Here is a 21,531-nt window from a genome sequence, read left to right as displayed (position 1 = left end):
TAAGCAATGTGGTTTTGATTCTTTAGTTCTGGACTTGGTCGAAAATCTATAGTCAAAAAAGCTGCCACCTCATTGTCCTATCGTTCTCGTCCGTTGCTTGGTGCTCTGTGGTGCTGGTATCTCACCGGACACAGCCGGGTGGAGCTTCGTCGGCTGGTTTGTGCCTTTTTGCCGAAGTATTCCTACTCTCGTGTCACAAGTAGCGCCTTTGCGCTTCCATAATTCTCCCATTGATATCACAACCTGAGCACTCTATTCCTCAATCGCGCTCTTGCGCCAAAATGTCCCCCCGGTCTTGCTCCTGGTAACATCTGCCTTGTCCCTCCTTCCGTCGAGCCGGTCATCTGGATGGGCACTCGCCTAGAGCGCACTCAAATCCAAGGGTACACTGCTCCCTCGCCCCGCTCTGTACTTCTTGGAACTACCGTGAAATGGCCTTGGTTTTGGCAGCTGACTGTCGTCTGTGAAGCGCCATCTGCTGTCCTGAATGATTATGCGTTCGCCACCACCACGGGGACTGGCAAGACCAGCAGTTGTGCTGGAACGCGTGGGTGAAGGTGAGTGAGTACTACCGCCGTTATGCGATAGTGTGTATGCACTGGGGTCCAGCATGGTAGTGCGCAAGTTCGAGGATGCCCTAGCTCGCGACAGTGGTGCCGCAGGAGGTGGAGCGGGTGGAGGCGGCGCTGACGATGGTGGGGATGGCGCTGCTGCTGGAGGAGGTGGTGGTGGTGCCGGCGGTGCGGCTGTGGGCGAGGATTGTCCTCCAGAGGCACGGATCGCGGCATGCAAGGCGACATTTGGGGAGACACCATTCGTTGGTGGTGCCGAAGGCGGCGGGGGCGGTGGTTGAGATCGTGTTGCCGGTGCGGGTGGTGGCCTGAGAGGAATGTTTGACGGGGGTGGAGGTGGTGGTGCTGGAGCTGAAGATGGCGGCGGTGGAGGAGGAGCCGGAGGAGCAGGGGCTGATGTCGGAGGCGGTGGAGGCGCCGGTGCTCCAGGTATCGGCGGTGCTGCCCCCAACGTCGAAGGTTTACGTGACCCGGGTGGCGGCGGCGGTTTCTTCCCTATTGGTGGCGGCGGGCCCTTCATTGAAGCGGAAGAATGTGGCCGCGGTACATCACTGGGGGTTTTCCTCAAACCGGCTATTAATGGATGAGAAGGCAGCCCCGGAGGTGTGGGGACGGCCCGGCCGGGAATCGCGGGAGCAGCACCGGGTGGTGGCTTTGGTGCACCGAATATGGGTGGTCGGGGTGCCGAGGACTTGGTCGTCTCTGAATCTGACATATACGAAGCGCTCCGATCCGCTACGAGCTATCAGTACAAGGCCCGGCATGCTTAGATAGCAAGAGGAAGACTCACCTCCCGTATCCACACCACCACGTTTCTTTAGCTTGGGCATGCCGCCTGCGAATAATCCTGCTAGTTGTGGTGCGGAGTCCACGCCCGATGCACCAGCATCCCGACTTCCCTGATCGCTATTGCTTCGTAATCTGTTGCCTCCTGGGACAGGTGGTGCGAGCCCCGGCACTGGAGGTGCTCCGCCGACGGGGGGACCACCACCCCCTGCTGGCTTGACTACTACCGGTGCAGATCGATCGTTTGTTTGGGCTTTCTTAAGGGCCCTTCCCTTTTGGATGTCACCTAACAATGCGCCCTAAGGCATATTAGTCTATGCTGCCGACAACGTACAGAACAGGCACATACCCGTCCTATGCCTGCTGGGGGAGGCTTCGGCAGGCCGCCAGGTGGAGGCGGAGGAGGAGGAGGGCCTCCCATGCCCGGCGGAGGGGGGGGAGGAGGTGGAGGTGGTGGCGGCATGATAAAGCTTCCCAAGGCCTTCTCTCTGCAATTGTCTACAACGTCAAGATAGGCGGGCGCTGGGTTATATCGTTATCGTATAGGCTCTCAAAGCGGGCGCATGCGGCAGCCCCGGCTGTGCGTCGTCGGTGGCCGGAAAGAAGCAGAAGAAGCTTGCAACGAATGGTGGACAAAGTTGGCGGCTCACTAAGAAATGACGAAGAGTAGTTGAATGGGTTGGGGAATCTGCGAAAAGACGGCCGTGATGTGGTGTAATCTGATGCGATGAGATGAGGTGAAAGGTGTGGCTTCTAGCCAATTAGGCAAACACAACGTCGCGAAATTCCAATGGCGTTGCTGTTCCTTGACTGGCCCCCTCGAGGCCCGATGTTGAAGCCTGTTCCAGTTGCTGGCCGGGGCAAGTGCAAGCAAGTGCAAAGGGTCCTTTTCAGCCGCTTTGTCGTCACTGCTTGTGGCGCAGTCAACCAGTCTCGACATCAACGCCTAACTTACACATGCACTGGCCTAACCTGCTGTACTGCAATAGATTGAACGGATTTTCGAGTGTTGGGGAAACCATCCATCGAAAGCACACACCGTGTGCTGTCAATAAATATGAGAGCCAGCTTAATGAGACGGTCATTTGATAAGGGGCCGTAGGCTTTCTTTTTGTCTGCTGTGCTCCGCGTAGTAAGCTAAGAAAACTTGCGTACACTTGCACATCCAGTAAGAGTTTACCCGTAGTTGTCATCAACTCGAGAGCAAGCTACAGTGTACACTGTCAATGTAATGTCGCATTACAGTGCTGAAATAACTTCCTAACAAACAAGTAAACTTATGATCGTCTCTTGGCTACCATCAGTCTATATTATTGCTGTAGTCATGTCAGAAGCACTCAGTTGCAGCGTATGGCGGGCACCCCTACGAGTCTCTGTTATAGGGCATAGCCCCCCGTGACGGGCTCACGCAACCGGCAATCTTGAGGCCTCGTCTTGACTTACCGATCGACAATACCACACACACGCGCACACGCACACACTTGTTCAGGCTGATTCGCAGCCCACGTATACTCACTCATTGGTTGCGCCAAATGTATACGGATTACATGTTATACTATAGGTCAAGTTACATAGCCCAGTACATACTGTAGTGTAGTTCGGACCCCCTGAATGACTGGGGTTCAGTGGCCCGGCATCCGAGGCCTGAATTCAATTGGACAAGCAAAATCCATTGGGATATTTTTCTGACCCAGCGCTCCAAGGTTAATCAAGCTGGGGGAGAGCTTCCCAGACCCAGACCCATACCCATATCCAGACCGAGACCAGCCCCCACGTGCGCATTGGAACATCGCGTCACGTCAGATCGTTTGCAATTCCGCGAACTCCAGTCAACTCTTCAGTCAGACAACAGCACGTCGCCCTTGTCAGCCCTTCCACCCAGAACTCGTCCCCTCGCCGTCCTTCGCTTCCCCGCGCGCCAATGTCGCTGGGCACTTTGGGTATTCCGGGCGCCATGCGCCGGCCCGCATTTCCTCCCCGACAGGCTTCTGTCTGTCTCTTCTGCGACGCTCTCGCTGTCCGACGGCCAAACAGAGCCAAGCCTTTGGCCTCCTTCAGCACCCGGAGCCTCCCAAAGTCTCGCCCCACACTGTCTCGAGTTTCACAAGGTGCCAGCGGTAGAGCTGTGACGAGCGCAGCCCGACCGAGATGGCTGTCATCTCAAACAAGCAAACGCACAGCTGGGGAACCGGCCGAGGGCCTTCGCGGCGACGAGGAGATTGCCAACAGGCGGCCGGTAACACCAAAAGCGGCAGGCAAAGAACTCTCTTCGCTTACCAACATGGTGGCATACATCGACAACAACAAGGCCAAGGTTTTGGAGCATAGGGGCGTCCCATCTGAAGCCGACACGAGCGCTGCACTGCGAGCTTGCCAAGTGGTTGCAGATTATATTATGGATGAATCAGTACAACCCCAAATCACGCACATGATCAACGAAGCAGATTCGACTGCGTCAAACCTGTTATCATTGGACTCCAGCCGCAGGAAAGCTGCCAAGGCTTCTCCCGCAGACCTGGATAGCAGTGCTCGCAATGCTCTGATATCCACCCAACTCAAGCAGCTGATCGACAGGATATCTGAAGCTGCATATGTAACATTGGCACACCCAACAGTCTTCATCACGCCAAGACTGCTGCAAGAGTACGTCAAGGTCCAGGCTACGTTAGGTAGGCCCGAAACACTACCCCGGGTACTTCAACTCTATGCCTCAAAGCCAATGCCCCGGGAGGCCTCGGGGTCTATCGAGTACACGAAACAGAACTCCGACAAGGCCTCCAACGCTGTAGAGTCTTCTGTTGCTGAGACGGCTCTTGACACTGCAATCGAAGCCAAGAATCTAGACGCCGCAGTTGGAATTATTGAAAGTACATACACAACAAAAGCTTTCATCCGATCTAAACTTCTCCGTAATGCCACCCTCCCAGTTGCAACCTTTGCAGCAACCCCATTAGCAGCCTATGCGGTAGCGAGAAACTTCTCCGTGTTCCAAGACGCCATGGACGCCGCACATGCAACCAATGTAGCTTTTGTTGCTATATTAGCCTATGTCGGATTTACTGCTTCGATCGGTATTGTTGCGGCAACAACAGCGAACGATCAGATGAAACGGGTTACCTGGGCCCCCGGTATTGCCCTGCGCTCACGCTGGATCCGAGAAGAAGAGAGGGCGGCATTGGACAAGATCGCCTGTGCGTGGGGCTTTGCTGAGAAATGGCGTCAAGGCGAAGAAGAAGGCCCTGAGTGGGATGCGCTTCGCGAGTACATTGGGCAGAAAGGGATGGTGCTAGACCGGACCGAGTTAATGGACGGTATGCAGTGAGTAGCGCGAGCTTATCAACGCCACATTAGAGTTTCCCGCCAGGCACAAATCTCCCAATGTGCTTGACAGATCCTACGAGATCTTGTCTTATCATTACATACTACTATCCCGCCATCGCACGTGTGTTCAAGTGCTGGGTCAGGGCTCTTCCGCAGAGACAGAGAGAAGCAAGAAGAAAGATAGAGAAAAAATATATATATATATATATATATATATAAAAGTGCAATTTCTTAGTATCCACCTAAAATCTAGCAGTTTGCATTTGCAACAAAGCTAGATACTCCAATAAGACGACACGCCGCATCCACGGGTCGAGCAATGCGGAACCTTGATTCAGGATGACTTTGGCACAAACGCAGCTGTTACTCAAGTCTCTTCCTGGGTATGCGGTCATGCATCACTTGCAGAGACGCGCGTAACGAGCAATTTGTACTATTCCGCACGGCTTCTCTCGTTCTTTTCGCCAAGGATGGATCGGCAGCGTTGTTTCACTCCGCCTCAGCCGCCAAGCAACGACAAGACATAGTATCTATCGAGATAGTGTTGAGCAGATCACACAACAAGCCTCACCATCTACTTTTGCCGTCATTTGTAGCACGTCCTCTGTGGCTACCCACATTACTCCGTCTCGGCGTTGAGTACAGGCACATCGGTCAACCGAATTTCAGCCCGATGCTTAGAAGTGCTTGCAAAGAAGGTTCCACATAGCCATGGCTATCATCGCCCTGTCCGTAAACCAGTCAACGAGGCGTCGACCGTCTCTGACGTGACACTACTCAGTCCCTTGTACTTGCCCGACCTCACGCTGCACTGTGTTCTGACATGTCTATATACCTTCTGGCTCCTCCCACTTTCTGATCCCTATACACTTGAAAAAGGTCCGGTCTTTTTCTAGAATACAGCACTTCAACAACCATCCACATCGCTGGTAGCCTTGTATAAGACCAAATTGTTTCTGCATGGTATATTGTCCATACCGTTACTCGCCATGTCGTCCACGTCGGCTTCGCCTGTCTCTATGTCTGCACCCCGTAACAGACTCCCTGATAGTGAGAAGTGCGAATATTATGCCCATTTCACTCACAACCTAGACCGCATCCACTTCGACGCGTTATACTGGTCGCTCTTCTTTTTCGTGATAGGAACTCTGTTTGTCGCATCATGGATTTACCAAACGTACGTTTCAGTGCTTCTATTTGGTCTTTGTATTGTCCAACACAACACGGTTGTTCTCGTCGGAGATACTTGTCACTGATTTATTTTATAGAGTGATGAAATATGCGGAACAACCAGATTACGACAAGGCCGAGCTGAGGCGAAAACTCAAGATGGCCATGGCCTACACCACCGCTTTATTTCTCGTGGCAGGCATTGCCGTCGTGATGGAAGTCTTCAGCCTACTGGCACTACAGTTCTGTGATGGAGAAGATCTCATGTCCCTCTACTGGTCAACATGGACGATGCTGCAATTGGGAGCCGAGATCGCCATCCTAGGCGTTGTACTCGCTCTATACCATGCACTGTTCGATATCAAGCACCCGTAGGTCCACAACTATACAATGTCGATCATAAAACTCGATGTATGCTGACACCCCATCCAGTAAATGGGCTCTTGCACTAGGCACACCGGTCCTAGTCGTCGCCGGTTTTGGCCATGTTATACCGATCCTCTTTCACAAAGCTGCCAGAAAACTCAAAGTCAAGCACAAGGAGAGGAGGATGTCGAGGAGCGTCTCCAGAGATGGAGGTCTGACGCAAGAGAAGACCAACGCCTCATCGGCTTCAACACTTGGGGTTCAACGGTCGCGGGCGAGTAGCGCCACGCCTCCACCCAAGAACAATAACGCACTACAGGTCCCCGGCCTCGTCACCTTCGAGATCGACGTGGGCGGCAACGATGAGGTTGTCAGCAAGTGGCCCAGCTTTGTGCGCATGGAAAATGGCAAGGCGCTGATTCAGGCGACGATGAAACGGGATGACTACGACTTGGAGGCTCAACGGCCTGGCCCTAGCAGGGTGCGATCATGATGGTCACAATGGTGGTGGTAAAATGTGGAATGGCTACGGAAACCTTGCGAGGATTTTTCAAATTGGGTTTTTAGAGCAAGCATGATCAGGCGTTCACCGTCACTGGGGCGTTGTTTTTGTGCAACGTTGGGATATATGGCTTTATTTACGTGCTCACGGAAACGAAGAATGAACGCCGTTTGGATACACAACAGTAAAGTTTGTCATTTTTGGGTACACAACAACAGGTCCGGGGAAGTTTACGACGTATGGATTCAGCCTCTTACATACGAAAGGGATAGCGAATAGAGTCTGAGAGTTAGAACGAATTAGACACAACTGTTGAAGAATGTCCTAAAACACAAAACCGCACTAGTATACGATTGCATACCATGAATAGACCAACCAACCACAGCTGTCCACGATACTCATGGCAAAAGGCCGCAAAGAGAAAGTCCTAGGACACGGGGAAAAGTTCAGAGTGATCGATCCCCCCCCCGTTCCGCATGCCTGCCAACTTGAGCTCACCTTTGCAACCCCCCCTGGGCCGTAACAGACCAGAGGCTCGGTCATGCAGATCTAGATAAGCCAAGAAATAATCGTCATCAAGGATCTACATTGACAGCAAAATGCCCCTAACCACGCCTGAAAATGGGTCACCCACCCCCCACGTACTAAGCAACAAGCCACCGGCAGATAGCCGTCGGTAGTCAACCGGTAAAATAAAACAAGAACAAAAGAACAAACGACTCATGATAGGCTCTCTGCACCCGGGTGGCATGCCTGCTGGCAAAACGACGACGAGGTCAGCATCAGCTCGGGGATACCAATAATGCCCCGAGAACGACTTGGCCCGGGAGATGCAGCTTGAGGAACATTGCTCAGCCGTGGGGAATAGGACCTAGTCATCCGGCTCCTGGCACGTCCGTCCCCTTTTTTGACAAGTTCAGTACCTTTGTTTCGTTTTTTCTCTCTCTCCCTCCTCCACCCCCCTCTTGGCTAGCGGAGAGGTGTCATAATGCTTGTGTTGCGGCGTCGGGAGGTCTTATGAGGGCAATCCCGGGGCCTTGATCCATATTGTCTTTTGCTTGGTATACTTGGTATATAACCTGTAAGTGGGGCCCTTTGCTTGGGGGAGGGGGGAAAGAGGGAGTCATGATGCTACCTGTCCCTGAGAGACTTCGTCGGCACCTACATTTGGGCTTATGCGGAGCGCGCTTGCGATAAAGCACCCGAGTCGGGAAAAACTGTAGTAGATTGGCTTGTTGAGCAAGTTTATGTGGTCATCCTATTGCCCTGGCTGGTGCCCAGCACCGCCAAGAGCGCCTTGTTAGGAAGTGATATAATCTGGACTGTGGGCGGTCAGGGAAAAGAGGCTTTGGTTTGCTTTTGTGGGCCAGAATTCTAGTCAGTGAGACATTAGAAGACTTGGCAAGGCATTTGCTCTGATTGTTTGGAGAGTCAGAAAGATTCGCAATCTTCCACGTCATTTGTCCCGAGCATAAGATCTGTGTCACATTCAACACACGGGATAAACCTCCATGAATAGAGCATCATACAGCGGCACTTGGTCGTACCCGTTACTGTTTTACTGAGTCTTGTAAATCAGATAATTGCTGCTACAGACTAGTTTAGTCAACTGACTAGTCCTATCTATGGCCGCACAGACTGCACAGCCCCCCGATGCTGATGTAGGACAAGCGATTTGCACATCTGCGGCGGGCCTTACACCCAAGCCCTATTTCATTTCACCTAGAAAGACCAAGAGCCTCTAAGCTTTGTAAGTGCCGCTTCTGTAACCCCCAGGAGCCAAGGCTCAATACCAAGCCGTACTTTTCACCATTGCCCAGCACAACAGCGAAAGTGTAATCAGACTTTCCTGAGCTTCTTGCCGCTTGACTGCAATACCAAGAATACCAAGACGGGCGGGGGATGCCATTCCCGCTGATAAGGTACTCCGCAAGGTCTGGGCGTTCCACCATCAAGACGGTGACTTTCAGATCTAGCCAGCATTTAGAAGGCACAGGAGAGACGGTGTCACCAACGAAGAGATGATTGCGTTACCTCTAGAATCACCGAACGGCAGATGTTGCATTCGTACAGTATACAATAGTGTCTTGATGCATGTTCCTACCCAGCCGACCTGGACCTTGACCTTGATCGAGACCTAGACTTTTCCAGCCCGACCAACTTGCAGGATCGAGCCCGTCAGACGGTCATCACTGCGTAATACCGGCCAGCTGGCACCATCGGCCTTGAAGAGGTTGACCTCGAGCTTCGTGCCAAAGATCTTGAAGGTGCTTTTTCCTGCGTCAATCTTGCCGTAAAGCGGAACATCAGTCTTGTATCTCTTGGGCGTTGCATCGGTGGTGGGTAAGTCCAGAATCAGAGTTTGGCTCTCAAACTTGACCGTCGCCTTGGAGCTGTCGATCTTCTTGAGAAAGAAGGACGCTATCACGGTGCTAGGGGTTTGGTAGAAATCGTTCCGTACAGTGTCGAGCAGCTCCTCTGTGTTAGCGTCCTTGTTCTTCTTCTTCTTGTCCTCTCCCGAGCCAATAAAAAGATGTCTCGGCGACGTTTTGCAGCCTTCGATCCTCATGAACTCGTCGAACTCGAGGACGCGGCGCTTGCAGCACGTGTATCCTTTGCTGCCCTCGTGAAAGACTGGTGCTCCAGAATGATGCACGCAGTTCTCTTGATCCGACCGAGCTTGCCCCTTCTTGTAGGTCGCATTGCATCCTTTCCTCCTGCAAGTCTTGCCGTCTGGGATCTCCAGGGACGGCTCATCGTCTTCCGACTCAGGCGGAGGAGGTGGTGCGGTGGGTGCGGGTTGTGGCGCAAGGGGAGCGCGTGAGGGTAGGTCGGCTGGGATCTCAGCCAATTTCGCAGAGAGCGAGGTCGATTCCGCGGCAGCCGAGTCTCCAGTCTTCTTCTCAATATCAGGCGGAAGGTCGGTTGTGCTGTGCTTCCCTTCGGTGCAGGGGGGAATTGCTAGAAATTCGTCGAAGGTCAAGACGCGGGGCTTGCAGCACTTCCATCCTAGCGAGATGAGATTTTAGTGCTCTACCTCTATATCAAGTTGCACCATGTACGCCTTTGTAGATATGGGTTTTCTCTTCTTCCTCTTCCTCTACACAGACAGAAAAAAAGGCACTACTGTGCTGTGCTATACGGTACTGCACTGTACCGTGCTGCTCAAATAAAGTATAGAACCTTGAGGGCACTGGAGGGTCCCATGAGTGCTACTCACCTTTCTGCCCCTCGTGGAAGACTGGCGGACCGGGATGGTAAGTACAGACCTCATGAGGGTCGGTGTACACCTTGCCGCAGCCTTTGTGAACACATTTTTGAGCCATAGTGGCTGGTCTTGAAGCTCAGTAAGTGATCAGAACCTCGGGGTTGTGTCTTGCTGGATCGTCTGCTTGTCTTGCTTGCTTGATTGTCTGTATGTCGGCGGTGCTGGGGAATGAAATAAGCGCCCACCAATGCTTCGATGGGCTTCCGTCGTTTGGAGGGGATGTACGGATCCGTCCCATAGCAGTTACAAATTCTCACCGCCTGCCTTGGCCGGGAGGCCGGAGGGACCGGGGGGGGGGGAGCTGACCAGGTGGGCTGATGACGTTGTGCTCCGTTACGGGATACAAGTATGTATGTACTCACGAGTGCCAGCCTACCTAACGTTAGCGGGAGGGGGGCGTTGAGAACTTGAGTCCTGATTTGCCTGATCCCCTTCTCGAATTTGATCTTTTGGAGTTGGGGAAGTTTTGGGGGCTAAAATGCCACGCTAGAGCCCCTGAGCGATCTGCTGCAAGGACCTGCGGACTGTAAATTCTTGGGTCGAGAATCGTACGATACCAAGGCCGTCGTTGAAGAATCCAATTCTTGTGTGTTGCTTGTTTCGACGACCACAGACCTTCAGACGACAACCTCTTCACTACGGACTGTGGGCATCTGTTTCCCTCGTGTGTGCAGCTTGGCAAGATGCGCGCCACCGGCAGGCTTTTCCAGCACGCCTCCAGAATCACCCTGTTCACACGCGAGAATTGCGGACTATGCACGCAGGCCAAATCCGTACTTTCCGATCTTTGGGATCAGCGGCCGTTCGAATACAAGGAAGTCGATATCATCAAATCGCAACAAATCCCGCGTTGGCGCGATCTGTATGAGTTTGATGTTCCAGTGGTATGTCGACACGCTTAAACCTCCGGAGATACTCTCAGCGGCATCTCTCCTTCGGGCTATGCATATTGAAGAGATGGCCATTGCTAAACTCGCGCCAGATACATATTGCAAAGGCCACGGCACCAGAAGAGCAGCCTCAACTTTCCTCAAAGGCTGTCAAACTTATGCATAGATTCACAGTAGATGAAGTTCAGACTAAAATGAACGTTGTCGAAAAGGGACAAAACTAAAACCAGCCAGAAGCGCTTGATCTAATTGATCTAACCCGGTAATCTGTGCGGTTCATCTTTTCTGGGGCCAGTATACAACGGACCGAGGGAATGGTACACCCGACCTCAGTATTTCCCGCCAGTATTAGGTCTGGCCTGGCCTCGGGCTGTGGCTAATGATTCTACTACCGAGGACTGCAAGATTGTCGCGTCCAAGGCAGCACTGATAATATCGAAGCCTTTGTCCGCATATGCCTTCGCTTGCTCGGCACTACTAGCGAAGAAGCCTGCCTTCTTGCCTGCCTTGTGGGTCGCCTCCAGTATGCGGTCAATGGCTTGATTCAATTCAGGCTTCATAACACCATCGAGTATGGGATAGCCAATGTTGTTCCCCAAGTCAAAAGGGCCGACGAAGAGAACGTCAACACCAGGCACCGCAGCAATGTCCGCAACCGCATCGAGAGCTTCCTTCGTCTCGATTTGTACCATCGTTACAAGAGAATCATTGGCTTTCTGCAAGTACTCCGTCATTGATGGGATGGGGTTGAAGCGCTCCATAGCGAATGGAGATCCTAGTCCCCGTTGCCCTTGAGGAGGAAATTTGGCAGCCGCAACTACCTTCCTGGCTTCCTCAGCGGTTCTGAGAAGTGGAATCAGAACCTGTATCAGCATCAGTCAGTCTCAAGTAACTCAAGGGACTATGGCAATCTACACCATGAGCTCCAGAATCGAGAGCACCTTAATGATTAGTCAGTCGCAATGGCCACATAGGTCCTCATGGTTTCTTACGCTTGATCATCCATCCTTGCATATCGGGCAATCTGACCAGAGGACTGACACCACAACTCGCGATCGCTGGAACTGCTTCGTGCATGGCAGCATCTGTACGAGTTAGTTCTGCATTTCTTCCGCAGCTTTAGACAACTATTTTGCTAGCCTTTGGTCTTGATGAAGGATCAAAGGATTCGCATGTGTGCAGGACAGATTATCCACACCGTCGATATTTCCATGCTCGCAGTCCACCAATACCCATTCGACGCCTGCCCTTGCTAAAATTCGTGAGATGTTTGCACCAGGAAGAGTTTGCCAAAGACCCATCGAAGGCCCTTCTGCCTTCAACAGCGCGTTTTTGAAAGTACAACCTTGTAACAAGTTCGACATTGTTGAGTATGTTCGAAATATCCCAGACTGTCTCGCTGACGGAAGAATTAAAGATACACGTCCTATACTGGACGCAGCAACTCGAAAGGTCATTGGAACAGAATCAATACGATGTGAAAGTGAAACGCACGAAGCGAATCTCGCCTGAAAGAAGTCACATTGCCGCGGGCTACATACTTGCCGGTGTTCTAATACATGATGACCGCCGCTAGGTGCGGGGTACTGCCGAGTGCAGATCATTCTATCTATCTATGTCGGCACCGATCAGAGCAACCGGAATCGAATACAGCTCACTCTACCTGATGATTCCTACGCAACAAGGTACTCGTGAACCCCTCTTTACTGGTTCAAATCGTCTTTGTGCATACACTATAATGACCTACGTGATCCGACCGTTGCTTAGCTGTTGTCTACAGCACCTACCGCAGCTGTTGAAGAGATAGTATAATTACACGACTAAAAACATGTTAGTGCTGCTGGGTTTCCACTGCAGTATATCAATAATTTTTGCATGACCACGAAGCTTATCCAAAGGGACAAACCTCACATCATTGAGACCGCGCCCTTTGCTAACAGCACATCGCCAAGAACGTGGGGATGCCCACTCTGTATATCATCTCCACGACATTAAGCTAGTTAAATTCTCATCTACAATATAAGAGCTGTGAAATAAAATGCTTGTCAATGTCGGGCTTTGACGCAATCAGATAACAAACAATACCGGTTCTAGCATTACAAGCTTTCTTGAGTAACGGATAGTCCCTATATGATCAGAAGTGGAGTGTCGAGTAGCAAGATTCTGGGTTAGCTCAGGAAGAAGACCCAAAAGTTGCTGAAATCCTTGTGCTATAACAATCTGTAGTTCACAAAGTCAGGCTCCCCGCGCATTCTTTTCGAGGTTATGTGCACATCAACAATAAGCAAACGGAGGCATTCCATACTTCCCCACTTGGAATAGACAATGCACAAAATAAAAAGGCGGTGACCAGGAGTGCGGAAGCCATATGGCTTTTCAATCATCACAATAGGTGCAGAAGCCTCAGGCTATACTGGTCAAGACTACATAGTAAAGACAATTGCTATCGGTGCGTACATAAAATATTTCGCAAACCAGCTCATGTAGGGGCGGAGCGGTCGAACTTTTCGCTGTTCTCAGGTCCGTCGTCTTCTTGTCGGAAAAGTTTCCTGTCTAGGCCGTATAGTTTGACTGGAGTGGGCCACCCACTCCCGTATGCATCCGTTCTCGGGGAGTCCTTTGACTGTTGGGGTCCCCATCGAGCCCCACGCCCTCCGCGATCATACTATGTACTTGGACGAAAGAGAAAAAAGATCGGCGACCTTTTGACATCGTGGGAGCGCTACTGTCAGAACTGTACAAGAACAAAATCACACTGAAAGCATTTGTAACCGAGTCGACACTGAGCGCCACTGATTTTCTATCTTGTATAACTTACCTCATTTTCCCACTATTTAATGTCCAGCTTCTTTCTTGCCTTTGACAAGCATTCCGTTTCGTTGCACTTCAATACAGCGAACCCTCAATTGCTATCATGATGGTTCTCGGCCGCTTGGGACGAGTGCCGCTCTGGTTGAGTGCCTCCATCGTCACATCATTCAATGCAATTGTTTTTGGGTACGTCGACCCGGCGTTCGAACGAGGCTGTGGAAGAGACTAATTTCTTTGCAGTATGGATACCGGTACAATTGGTCCGGTCACAACCATGGCCTCATATATAGAGACGTTCGGCGAATTCTCGTCTACAATGCATGGTGTGATCGTGTCGTCAATCTTGATTCCAGGTGCACTTGCCGCCCTCGTTGCTGGAATCCTCGCAGATCGCTATGGCCGGACTCGCATGATCGCTATTGGTTCCACGATATTCGGCGTTGGAGCCGCACTGGAGACCGCGTCGTCCCATCTGGTCATGTTCATCATCGGCCGGCTAGTCAAGGGTGCCGGCGAGGGTATTTTCCTCTCGACGGTCTACGTGCACGTCTGTGAGATCTCGCCAGCCAAGAAGAGAGGCATCATCAGCGCCCTCCCGCAGTTGTTAATCACCATCGGCCTAGTCATGGGCTTCTTCATATCGTACGGGACTGCTGGACTTGACGGTTCGATCAGTTGGAGGTTGCCCATCGCTGTCCAGGCATTTTTTGCTTTCACGAACGCTGCGTTATGTGGTCTGGTGCCACCAAGCCCGCGCTGGCTTCAAGCCAAAGGTCGACCCGAGGAGGCGAGGACTGTCATTGCCCAGCTCGGGCTCGACGAGGCTGAACAGGCAGAGCTCCTTGCTGTGTCAGAGAGTGGTCTGGAACACTCTCCTGACTCGACGTTCTGGGAAAATATCAAGCAGACCATTTACGAGTTCAGAGAGGCGTTCTCGAAGCCCTTCAGATCGCGCACAATTTTCGGTTACTTCCTCATGGCAATGCAGCAATTCAGCGGGATCGACGGTGTCCTATACTACGCACCTCTTCTGCTTCAGCAAGCCGGGATCAGCTCAAGCCAGGCTAGTTTCCTCGCGTCGGGCGTCTCGGCGCTGCTCATTATGGCTGTGACGATCCCTGCAGCGTTGTTTGCAGATAGCTGGGGTCGCAAAACATCCACTGTCCTCGGTGGTACACTGATCTTTGTGCTCATGTTGCTAATGGGCTCTATGTATGCTGCAGGCGAGGTGCACGCGGACTCTGGTGCTGGCAGATGGGTGGTTATCGTTAGTATCTACTTATTCGCCGTGGTTTTTAACATGACCTGGGCTATCGGCATAAGGTCGTTCCTGATCGAGAGTCTACCAAGGAAGACCAGGAGCAGTGCTGCAAGTCTCGGGCAGGGCAGCAATTGGGTAGGTGGTCATTTCTCTCGCCTCTGTTGAACTTCGATTGACAAGTATTAGCTTGCAAACTATGTCGTGGCATTGACGACTCCCGTCTTTATTTCGAGTTCTTCGTTCGGCGCATACTATTTCTTTGCTTTTTGTTCCCTTTTCACGACAATCATGTGCATAATTTTCATGTACGAGACAAAGGGCCACAGCTTGGAAGTGATCGAGCAGAGATATACGGAGAGGCAGAGCAGCAGCACGGGCCGCTGGAGGGTGAATACCGAGGGTTTCCGGATGAGGCGAATTGGTGGCACGCAGGATTGAAGAAGCCGGTGATGCATCGGTGATGTGACTGCTATCCGTGTCGAGCACCGTTCCCCTGTCATCGTTGTAAGCGGGGAGGGAGAAGACGGTGGCATGAGCTGGAATGTGGTAGGCATTAATTTACCTTGCTGGCCTGTGCCGGAGTTCCAAAGCATACAATGAATGGATAGATGGAATTCAGTGGCTGAGTATTCCCAGCATCTAGCCTTAGTTTAAGTCCAACCAGGGGACCACATCCATTGATGTCGGTACAGAACAGCTTAAAGGCTTAAATGAAAGAGGTGGGTATGCATCCGAGAGAGAGATACGAGCTGAAACGTGTGCATGTAGCGACCGTAGGTTCGTGCAGATAATTTCCCCCATACGGCAGTGACTTGATTGATCTTTCGTGTTGCGTCGGCAACGCACCACTGCATACTCACAAGCTAGCACACCGTGGCGCCAATCAGAAGGCATCAATTGTGTATTCTTCATCATATGTCAGAATTCTTGCTCAGACCTCGCCGCGGCCTGGGCACACATTTCTTCATTGAGGTGACTACGTTATGTACAGTAGCAAGTCACTCGCCAAAGTCCCCACGCATTTGGTGGCTGAGCCCGCGTGACAAGGGGCCATCTCGGCCGCCGCTTGGTGCCGCTGCTGGCTGCCACCCACCTCCCACCAGGCACTGCCAGCAGCACACTGGCAGAGAATCTTAATAATCCCTGAACAGCGAGCCGATGCCACTGTATCTCTCCTGCCCGAACCTACCTAAGCAGTAAGTTAATCACAGCATGTCGCTGCTGTTCAGCATTGAGCCTTTCCCTCTTTAACTCAGTCAAGCTGTCGCCTTGGGAGACTATCGCATCTCACCATCTCGGCCATGCGATGATGTCTCCGAATCAGCACTCGTATTCGGAACGGTAGAAAGAACTGTAGAAGCAATGCCTCCTCGAAGATCCCACAAAAAGTCTCGCGCGGGCTGCCGGAGGTGTAAGACTAGGAAGATCAAGGTATTGCACCACGTGTATGCCCCAGCACAATGTGCTAGAAGCAGGCAACCACTGACAAGACATGCACCGCCTTCTAGTGCGATGAGGTTCATCCACGATGCAGCAACTGTGCCAAACATGGCGTCACTTGCGACTTCGAGCACCCCGAATTGGCAGACCGACTCGCGGTTCCAGACACACCCGCGACCGCGAGCGCAGCATCCCCCAGCTTCTGCGATAGCCCCGTCTCCAACAGAGCCCCCTCGACCCCATCAATGCCACCGGGAGCGCCATTGAAGATATACCGACACGTTGATCCGCCAAACATAAGCACAGCGCCCCAAGAAAACAGGATGATGGAGCTGAGGTTGTTACACCACTACACGACAATTACCTGCAAGACCTTGCTGATTTCCGACCCAATGAGCGAGGCCATATTCAGAGACACCGTGCCAGGTCTCGCTTTTGGTGGCGCCAGCTTCCTGGCCGATGCTATACTTGCCGTATCCGCTCTACATCTACGGTCATCCCAGCCCCAAGACCAGGCCCTCGTGCGGGCCAGTCACGCCTATATGGCTTCGTCATTGTCGGAATATAGCACCAACCTCAGGAAGGGAATCAATGCGCAAAACGCCGAGGCTCTGTTTCTTACCGCCACGCTCATCGGCTTCCAGTCCACGGCGGCCCGGATCTTCATGCGCGAGGATGGCGGCGACACGAAAGACCGGAGCGGCGGGTATGCCCTGCCGCTTTCATGGTTTCATGCATTCCAGGGTATCAAGACCATCGTCGCTACTAGTTGGCAATGGCTGCGCAACAGTGAGAATGTGGTGCCCATCATCCAATCCCAGCCCGCGCTGGATCTGAACATGAGCTCTGAAGGCACCACTTTCTTTGGGAGCCTCCTAGGTGGCATGGAAGAGGAGCTTGCGGCTACCGACCTCAACCCAGATGCGAGAAACAAGACGCGCCAGGCTTACCAGCACGCAGTCGCTGTTCTAAATTGGGCACATAAGATCCCACTCACAGGAGCGCCGTTGGTATTTCTTGCAACTGTGTCTAGGCGATATATGGAACTACTACAAGAACGGCGACCGCGGGCTTTGGCTATACTTGCTTCCTTTTTCGGTCTCCTGAAAAGCCTGGATGGTGTTTGGTGGCTGAAGGGCATAGCACGCCGGGAAGTCATGGGAATCATATCACTTTTCGATCCAGATGACCACGAGTGGTGGTCGCGCCTCCAGTGGCCAGTCCGCATGGCTGTGTATGATGGTGATGTTATACCACCAGAGATATGGGGTGCGGACTGGACAGGCGGGATATCCTTGCTGGAGCAGTCAAGTCAGTCCGGCGGAGGCTTTATCTCACATATCGAGTTGCTGAGCCAAATGTCGCAACTCATGCAGACGATGCCGCATATATCGGCTGAAGATTTCGTCGAAACGGCATACGAGTCTGCAGAAGCACAGATCAACGCCCAAGAGATCATGCCGCAGACGCTGAATGTCGAGCAGAATCCAATGCAACATCTGGACTTCGACCTTAACCAACAGAGGCTGGCTTTGGGACTGCCTCTTGACTGAGAGTGTCGGACAAAGCACAGTTAGTCATGGGTGGAAGACCTTTTGAAAAGAATACTCTTGAACCACGGCTTGGGCTTTGGGGAGTAGCATTGCTATACACCACATGACTGAATGTCGCACGCTTGGGGATCTTCCGGGGGCTCGCACCCATATTAGCAAGGTATCCGAAGACTGAAAGCATGTTTGTCAAGGCAGCTGCAGCTCTGCCAGGGCGGATGTGGCGACTCTCACGCCCGCCACTCCTTTTATGAGACCCAGTCAACTTGCTAAGGCCTGCAAGGACAATGCTGCAGGAATCACAATAACAGCGCTGATATACCCGCGCCGCATGTGAGGCAGCAAGCCTCGCATCATGGTATAATCGGTCGGAAAGACCGGTGTGACAGTGTCACGGCGTGATGACATTTATCACAAATTTCAAAGGACTCTCAAGTTACGTACGTCACAACGTAGATGATCCTATACAGAACAATCAAGTAAAAGTTCAAAACAAGTGCTCAAGGATTCCAACCATGATCGCTGTGCAAATGCTGCCACACTTTAAGCACACCCATATCTCTAAATATCAACCGTCACCTCCTCCCCAACCTGCAAGGTAGGATGTTGCGCTTCCCTCGTTCCCGCTTCCGCCACTGTGGGCAAATGGCACATGTGCGTGCCAAAGAAGACTTTGCCCTCAAATCTCCGCGTCTTCGTCAACGTGACAAACGGCTCCTCGCTCTTCGTCGCCGTCTCCTGGTCTATACACACCATGTGGCACCTCCGGCACGACCCCAACATCTTGAATGCTTGCTGCCCGATCTGCAGCGTGGACCAGTGGTCCTCCAAATAGGCCAGCGACTCGTCGTCTGGTTCGGAGCTGCCTATCACAACATTCGCGCGGAAGACTTCGGCAGGGACAGGCTTGCCACCGCGGGCGGCGATTTCACGGTTGAGAGCGGCGAGGCTCGAGAGGTTGATGGCCAGTATGGGACTTTCGTTTGATAACAGGATGCGGTGCTGTTCGGTCTCGGAATCCGAGTCCGGCGGCGTCGCCATTCCTGGAAAGCTCCCGGGGAGAGAAGAGCATCGGGTGGCTTTGGTCGACACGTTTTGGTGCTTTTGTAGATGCGCTTTGGCGTGCCGCATGCTGTTGCCTTGTCCACCTGGTGGGAAGCGGGCCAAGGTGCAGGGGACGCCGAGAATGTGCGAGAAGAAGTCGTTGATAGTGGGCGAGGTGTACTTTTGTGCCGTGATCTGTTCCCCGCATACTCGCGATGCGACATGTTTGGTAGGTAGTGATGATTCTAGAAAACTAGGGTCCGCGGACAGGGGTATCGTGATCGTCTGCGGTATATGCTCGCTGAGCTGTCCATTGTAGCTTACTTCCAGGACGCCTTTTTCGAAATCGATAGTCGGCTGGACGAGAGCCATGCGGGGATATCTTTTCTGGCTCAATGCTTGTCCTGTTCCTCTGTGCACAAGACACCATTCCCGGTCCCATGCTAAACCCTCGGGTCGAACATGCCAGGGGATACCCTTCGGAACGCGATAGCCACCGCAGCTTTTGATAGGATATACCATTATATCTTGCACTCGAAGGCCGTAGTCATTGGTGTTCCCCCTGGCTGGATTCATGGCTGACGAAGCAGTTATTTCATCGATGCGGTAGAACTCGTCGATAAATGCGACAAACTTATCAATGTCCGAGGCCGTGCTCATCGGCCCCAAACTTACGCGTATTATGCCTGTTGGCTTGCCGCACATGATATCGTTCTCATTTCCGCATCGAAAGCCGGATGAGAAATTTCGTTTCATTTCCCAAGGTTCCAAACCCAGGGCCGTCGCGATACCTCCAGGATTACACACACCACCTGTGCGAATGTGGAACTTCTTCAGACTCGCAAGCTTCTCGAATTCTGCCAGACTAACCCACGCACCATGACTATTTTGTAGATTGAATGCGACGACGGGTCCGGTGCCATTTTTGCTCTTCCTCTGCTCTAAATCTGGTGAGTAGATTGCGCATACTTTGTTTCCATTTCCATGTTTCAAAGTCGCCAGTTGTGTGTGAAGTTGCTGAGCTAAGGAAGAGGTATGTGACGAGACATCTTTCATGGTTCCAAATAGGTGATGGTGGACATCGAGGGCTGCGTCCAATGCAATAATGCTATGAACAGGCAGGGTGCCATCTTCAAGAGACTCGTGCAGACTTTGTCCTTTTGAAGCATGCCACTGCTCCTTGACACAGACAACCATGTCAACAGTCCCTCCACCAAAATATCTCCTATCCCGGAAGATCGGTGCCGCTTGACGACGAACAATTAGTGCACCCAGGTCAGGAAAGCCGAACAGCTTGTAGAAACTCAGTACTGTAAAGTCAGGGGCATCGTCCGAACTACCAAGGTCCAGTGGTGACGTCGAAGCATAGGCTGCAGCGTCCAGAAGAGTATAAAAACCCTCGGGGTGCGACTGGGCTCCCTTCCGCAACCTTTCCGACCAGTCCAGGGGTAAGCGCTGGCCGTCTAGGTTTGACTGGGCAGGGTATGCAAACAGTGCCGTCTGTCCGGAGCGTCTCAGCTCGTCTGGAAGACAGTTGTTACCGATCCAGCTTTCTACCGCTGCATTGTCAAAGCAAAGGCTGTTTCTAGCCTCCTCTCGAACACCCACCAAGCTTGTATGGCATGCCTGGTGATATGCATATGTGAAGCCATTAGAGGCCGCGCGAAATGCTTCTGTGATTAATTTGATGCCTGCCGTAGCATTTGCGACAAAGACAAGATCAAACTCGGAAGGGTCGGCATTGAAAAATTGCAGAACCCGAAGGCGAACATCGTCAATCCGTGAGGTTGATGTCTGCGAAGATGAGGAGCCGGAGTGGGGGTTGCCGTAAAGATTCGATATCAGATCGGCCGAGAACCTATCAATCAGTGACTTTGCATATAGCGTGGTTCCAGCATGATCGAGATATACTTCATCTTGGATACGGTCAGAAAACGCTTGGACTCGACGCTCGGAGAACATGCGCACCTCTCAGCATGGGATATTCCCTTTCTCGCAGCCCTTCGATCTGAGCATTGTAAGCCTCCGTGCCCCGGTCCCTGTCTGTCATATTGATAAGCCGATTGTATCCTTCATCAAGGCCGGTGTAATGCCAGGTCCTGCACGAGATATGATGGGCATGCTGGCCACAAGACGGGGTGGGCTCAGAGAGCAGTATTAAACTAGACGATTGTGTCTTGCGAGAAGGTTGACATTGGTCAATTAGAAACCCTTGGGCAGTGGCGATGTTCTTTGCTATCGTGACCGGCGGCCGTGAATAGCGGAGTTCGGCTGCTTCCCAGGGCTGCCAGGGGTGCACGCTGGGACGCTGCCACCAATGTTCCCAAGAGGAGAGTGGGTCTGGCCGGGTGAGATTAAAGTGTCACCCGAGGCGGCACTAGCACACTAGCGCGTCACTTTACGCGCTTTTTCCTGGCTATGCAGAATTGAGTTGGTCCATTCGCGACCGTACGCGCTTGACCGCGTTCTGGCGCTATCTTGCTCCTTCCCGAGATACTCGCGTCGACCCACGTCTTATTACAGTACAGGCCTGTATACTCCTCCGGGTAC

The 21,531-nt window shown here is 52.4% G+C and overlaps 9 protein-coding genes across 9 annotated transcripts; 5 read left to right on the top strand and 4 right to left on the bottom strand.

Moving 5' to 3' along the window:
* Positions 1-16: 16 nt before the first annotated feature.
* BKA67DRAFT_46426 (uncharacterized protein) lies at positions 17-1,914 on the bottom strand. Its single transcript, XM_046096896.1, has 3 exons — positions 1,708-1,914; positions 1,363-1,657; positions 17-1,307 (listed from the first exon to the last, which is right to left on the bottom strand). The coding sequence occupies exons 1-3, from the start codon at positions 1,819-1,821 to the stop codon at positions 361-363; spliced, it is 1,356 nt and encodes a 451-aa protein (XP_045964394.1). The 5' UTR covers positions 1,822-1,914; the 3' UTR covers positions 17-360.
* Positions 1,915-3,312: 1,398 nt separating this feature from the next.
* Positions 3,313-4,680, top strand: BKA67DRAFT_530375 (uncharacterized protein; the record flags this gene model as incomplete). Its single annotated transcript, XM_046099231.1, has 1 exon — positions 3,313-4,680. The coding sequence occupies one exon, from the start codon at positions 3,313-3,315 to the stop codon at positions 4,678-4,680; it is 1,368 nt and encodes a 455-aa protein (XP_045964393.1).
* A 988-nt stretch (positions 4,681-5,668) lies between these two features.
* Positions 5,669-6,708, top strand: BKA67DRAFT_653456 (uncharacterized protein; the record flags this gene model as incomplete). The annotated part of the gene is made up of 3 exons (XM_046106371.1): positions 5,669-5,856; positions 5,948-6,220; positions 6,282-6,708. The coding sequence occupies 3 exons, from the start codon at positions 5,669-5,671 to the stop codon at positions 6,706-6,708; spliced, it is 888 nt and encodes a 295-aa protein (XP_045964392.1).
* A 2,146-nt stretch (positions 6,709-8,854) lies between these two features.
* On the bottom strand, positions 8,855-10,043 carry BKA67DRAFT_530373 (HSP20-like chaperone; the record flags this gene model as incomplete). The annotated part of the gene is made up of 2 exons (XM_046099230.1): positions 8,855-9,726; positions 9,938-10,043. 2 exons carry the CDS (start codon positions 10,041-10,043, stop codon positions 8,855-8,857), a joined length of 978 nt encoding a protein of 325 aa, XP_045964391.1.
* A 625-nt stretch (positions 10,044-10,668) lies between these two features.
* BKA67DRAFT_653454 (uncharacterized protein) lies at positions 10,669-11,099 on the top strand (the record flags this gene model as incomplete). The annotated part of the gene is made up of 2 exons (XM_046106370.1): positions 10,669-10,869; positions 10,968-11,099. The coding sequence occupies 2 exons, from the start codon at positions 10,669-10,671 to the stop codon at positions 11,097-11,099; spliced, it is 333 nt and encodes a 110-aa protein (XP_045964390.1).
* A 105-nt stretch (positions 11,100-11,204) lies between these two features.
* BKA67DRAFT_653453 (HpcH/HpaI aldolase/citrate lyase family protein) lies at positions 11,205-12,239 on the bottom strand (the record flags this gene model as incomplete). The annotated part of the gene is made up of 4 exons (XM_046106369.1): positions 11,205-11,738; positions 11,791-11,816; positions 11,868-11,960; positions 12,074-12,239. 4 exons carry the CDS (start codon positions 12,237-12,239, stop codon positions 11,205-11,207), a joined length of 819 nt encoding a protein of 272 aa, XP_045964389.1.
* Positions 12,240-13,960: 1,721 nt separating this feature from the next.
* BKA67DRAFT_589818 (hexose transporter) lies at positions 13,961-15,385 on the top strand (the record flags this gene model as incomplete). The annotated part of the gene is made up of 2 exons (XM_046104512.1): positions 13,961-15,082; positions 15,134-15,385. 2 exons carry the CDS (start codon positions 13,961-13,963, stop codon positions 15,383-15,385), a joined length of 1,374 nt encoding a protein of 457 aa, XP_045964388.1.
* Positions 15,386-16,046: 661 nt separating this feature from the next.
* BKA67DRAFT_641384 (uncharacterized protein) lies at positions 16,047-18,432 on the top strand. The gene is made up of 3 exons (XM_046105773.1): positions 16,047-16,143; positions 16,209-16,378; positions 16,456-18,432. Exons 2-3 carry the CDS (start codon positions 16,310-16,312, stop codon positions 17,938-17,940), a joined length of 1,554 nt encoding a protein of 517 aa, XP_045964387.1. The 5' UTR covers positions 16,047-16,143; positions 16,209-16,309; the 3' UTR covers positions 17,941-18,432.
* On the bottom strand, positions 18,433-21,264 carry BKA67DRAFT_547424 (MOSC N-terminal beta barrel domain-containing protein). Its single transcript, XM_046101451.1, has 2 exons — positions 20,950-21,264; positions 18,433-20,897 (listed from the first exon to the last, which is right to left on the bottom strand). Exons 1-2 carry the CDS (start codon positions 21,029-21,031, stop codon positions 18,499-18,501), a joined length of 2,481 nt encoding a protein of 826 aa, XP_045964386.1. The 5' UTR covers positions 21,032-21,264; the 3' UTR covers positions 18,433-18,498.
* Positions 21,265-21,531: the final 267 nt, after the last annotated feature.

This window comes from Truncatella angustata (genome assembly GCF_020726525.1).
Source record: "Truncatella angustata strain MPI-SDFR-AT-0073 chromosome Unknown BKA67scaffold_1, whole genome shotgun sequence".
In the NCBI taxonomy this organism is placed as follows: Eukaryota; Fungi; Ascomycota; class Sordariomycetes; order Amphisphaeriales; family Sporocadaceae; genus Truncatella; species Truncatella angustata.
Note: the sequence above shows the minus strand (reverse complement) of the source record. Positions and strands in the feature narration are given on the sequence as shown.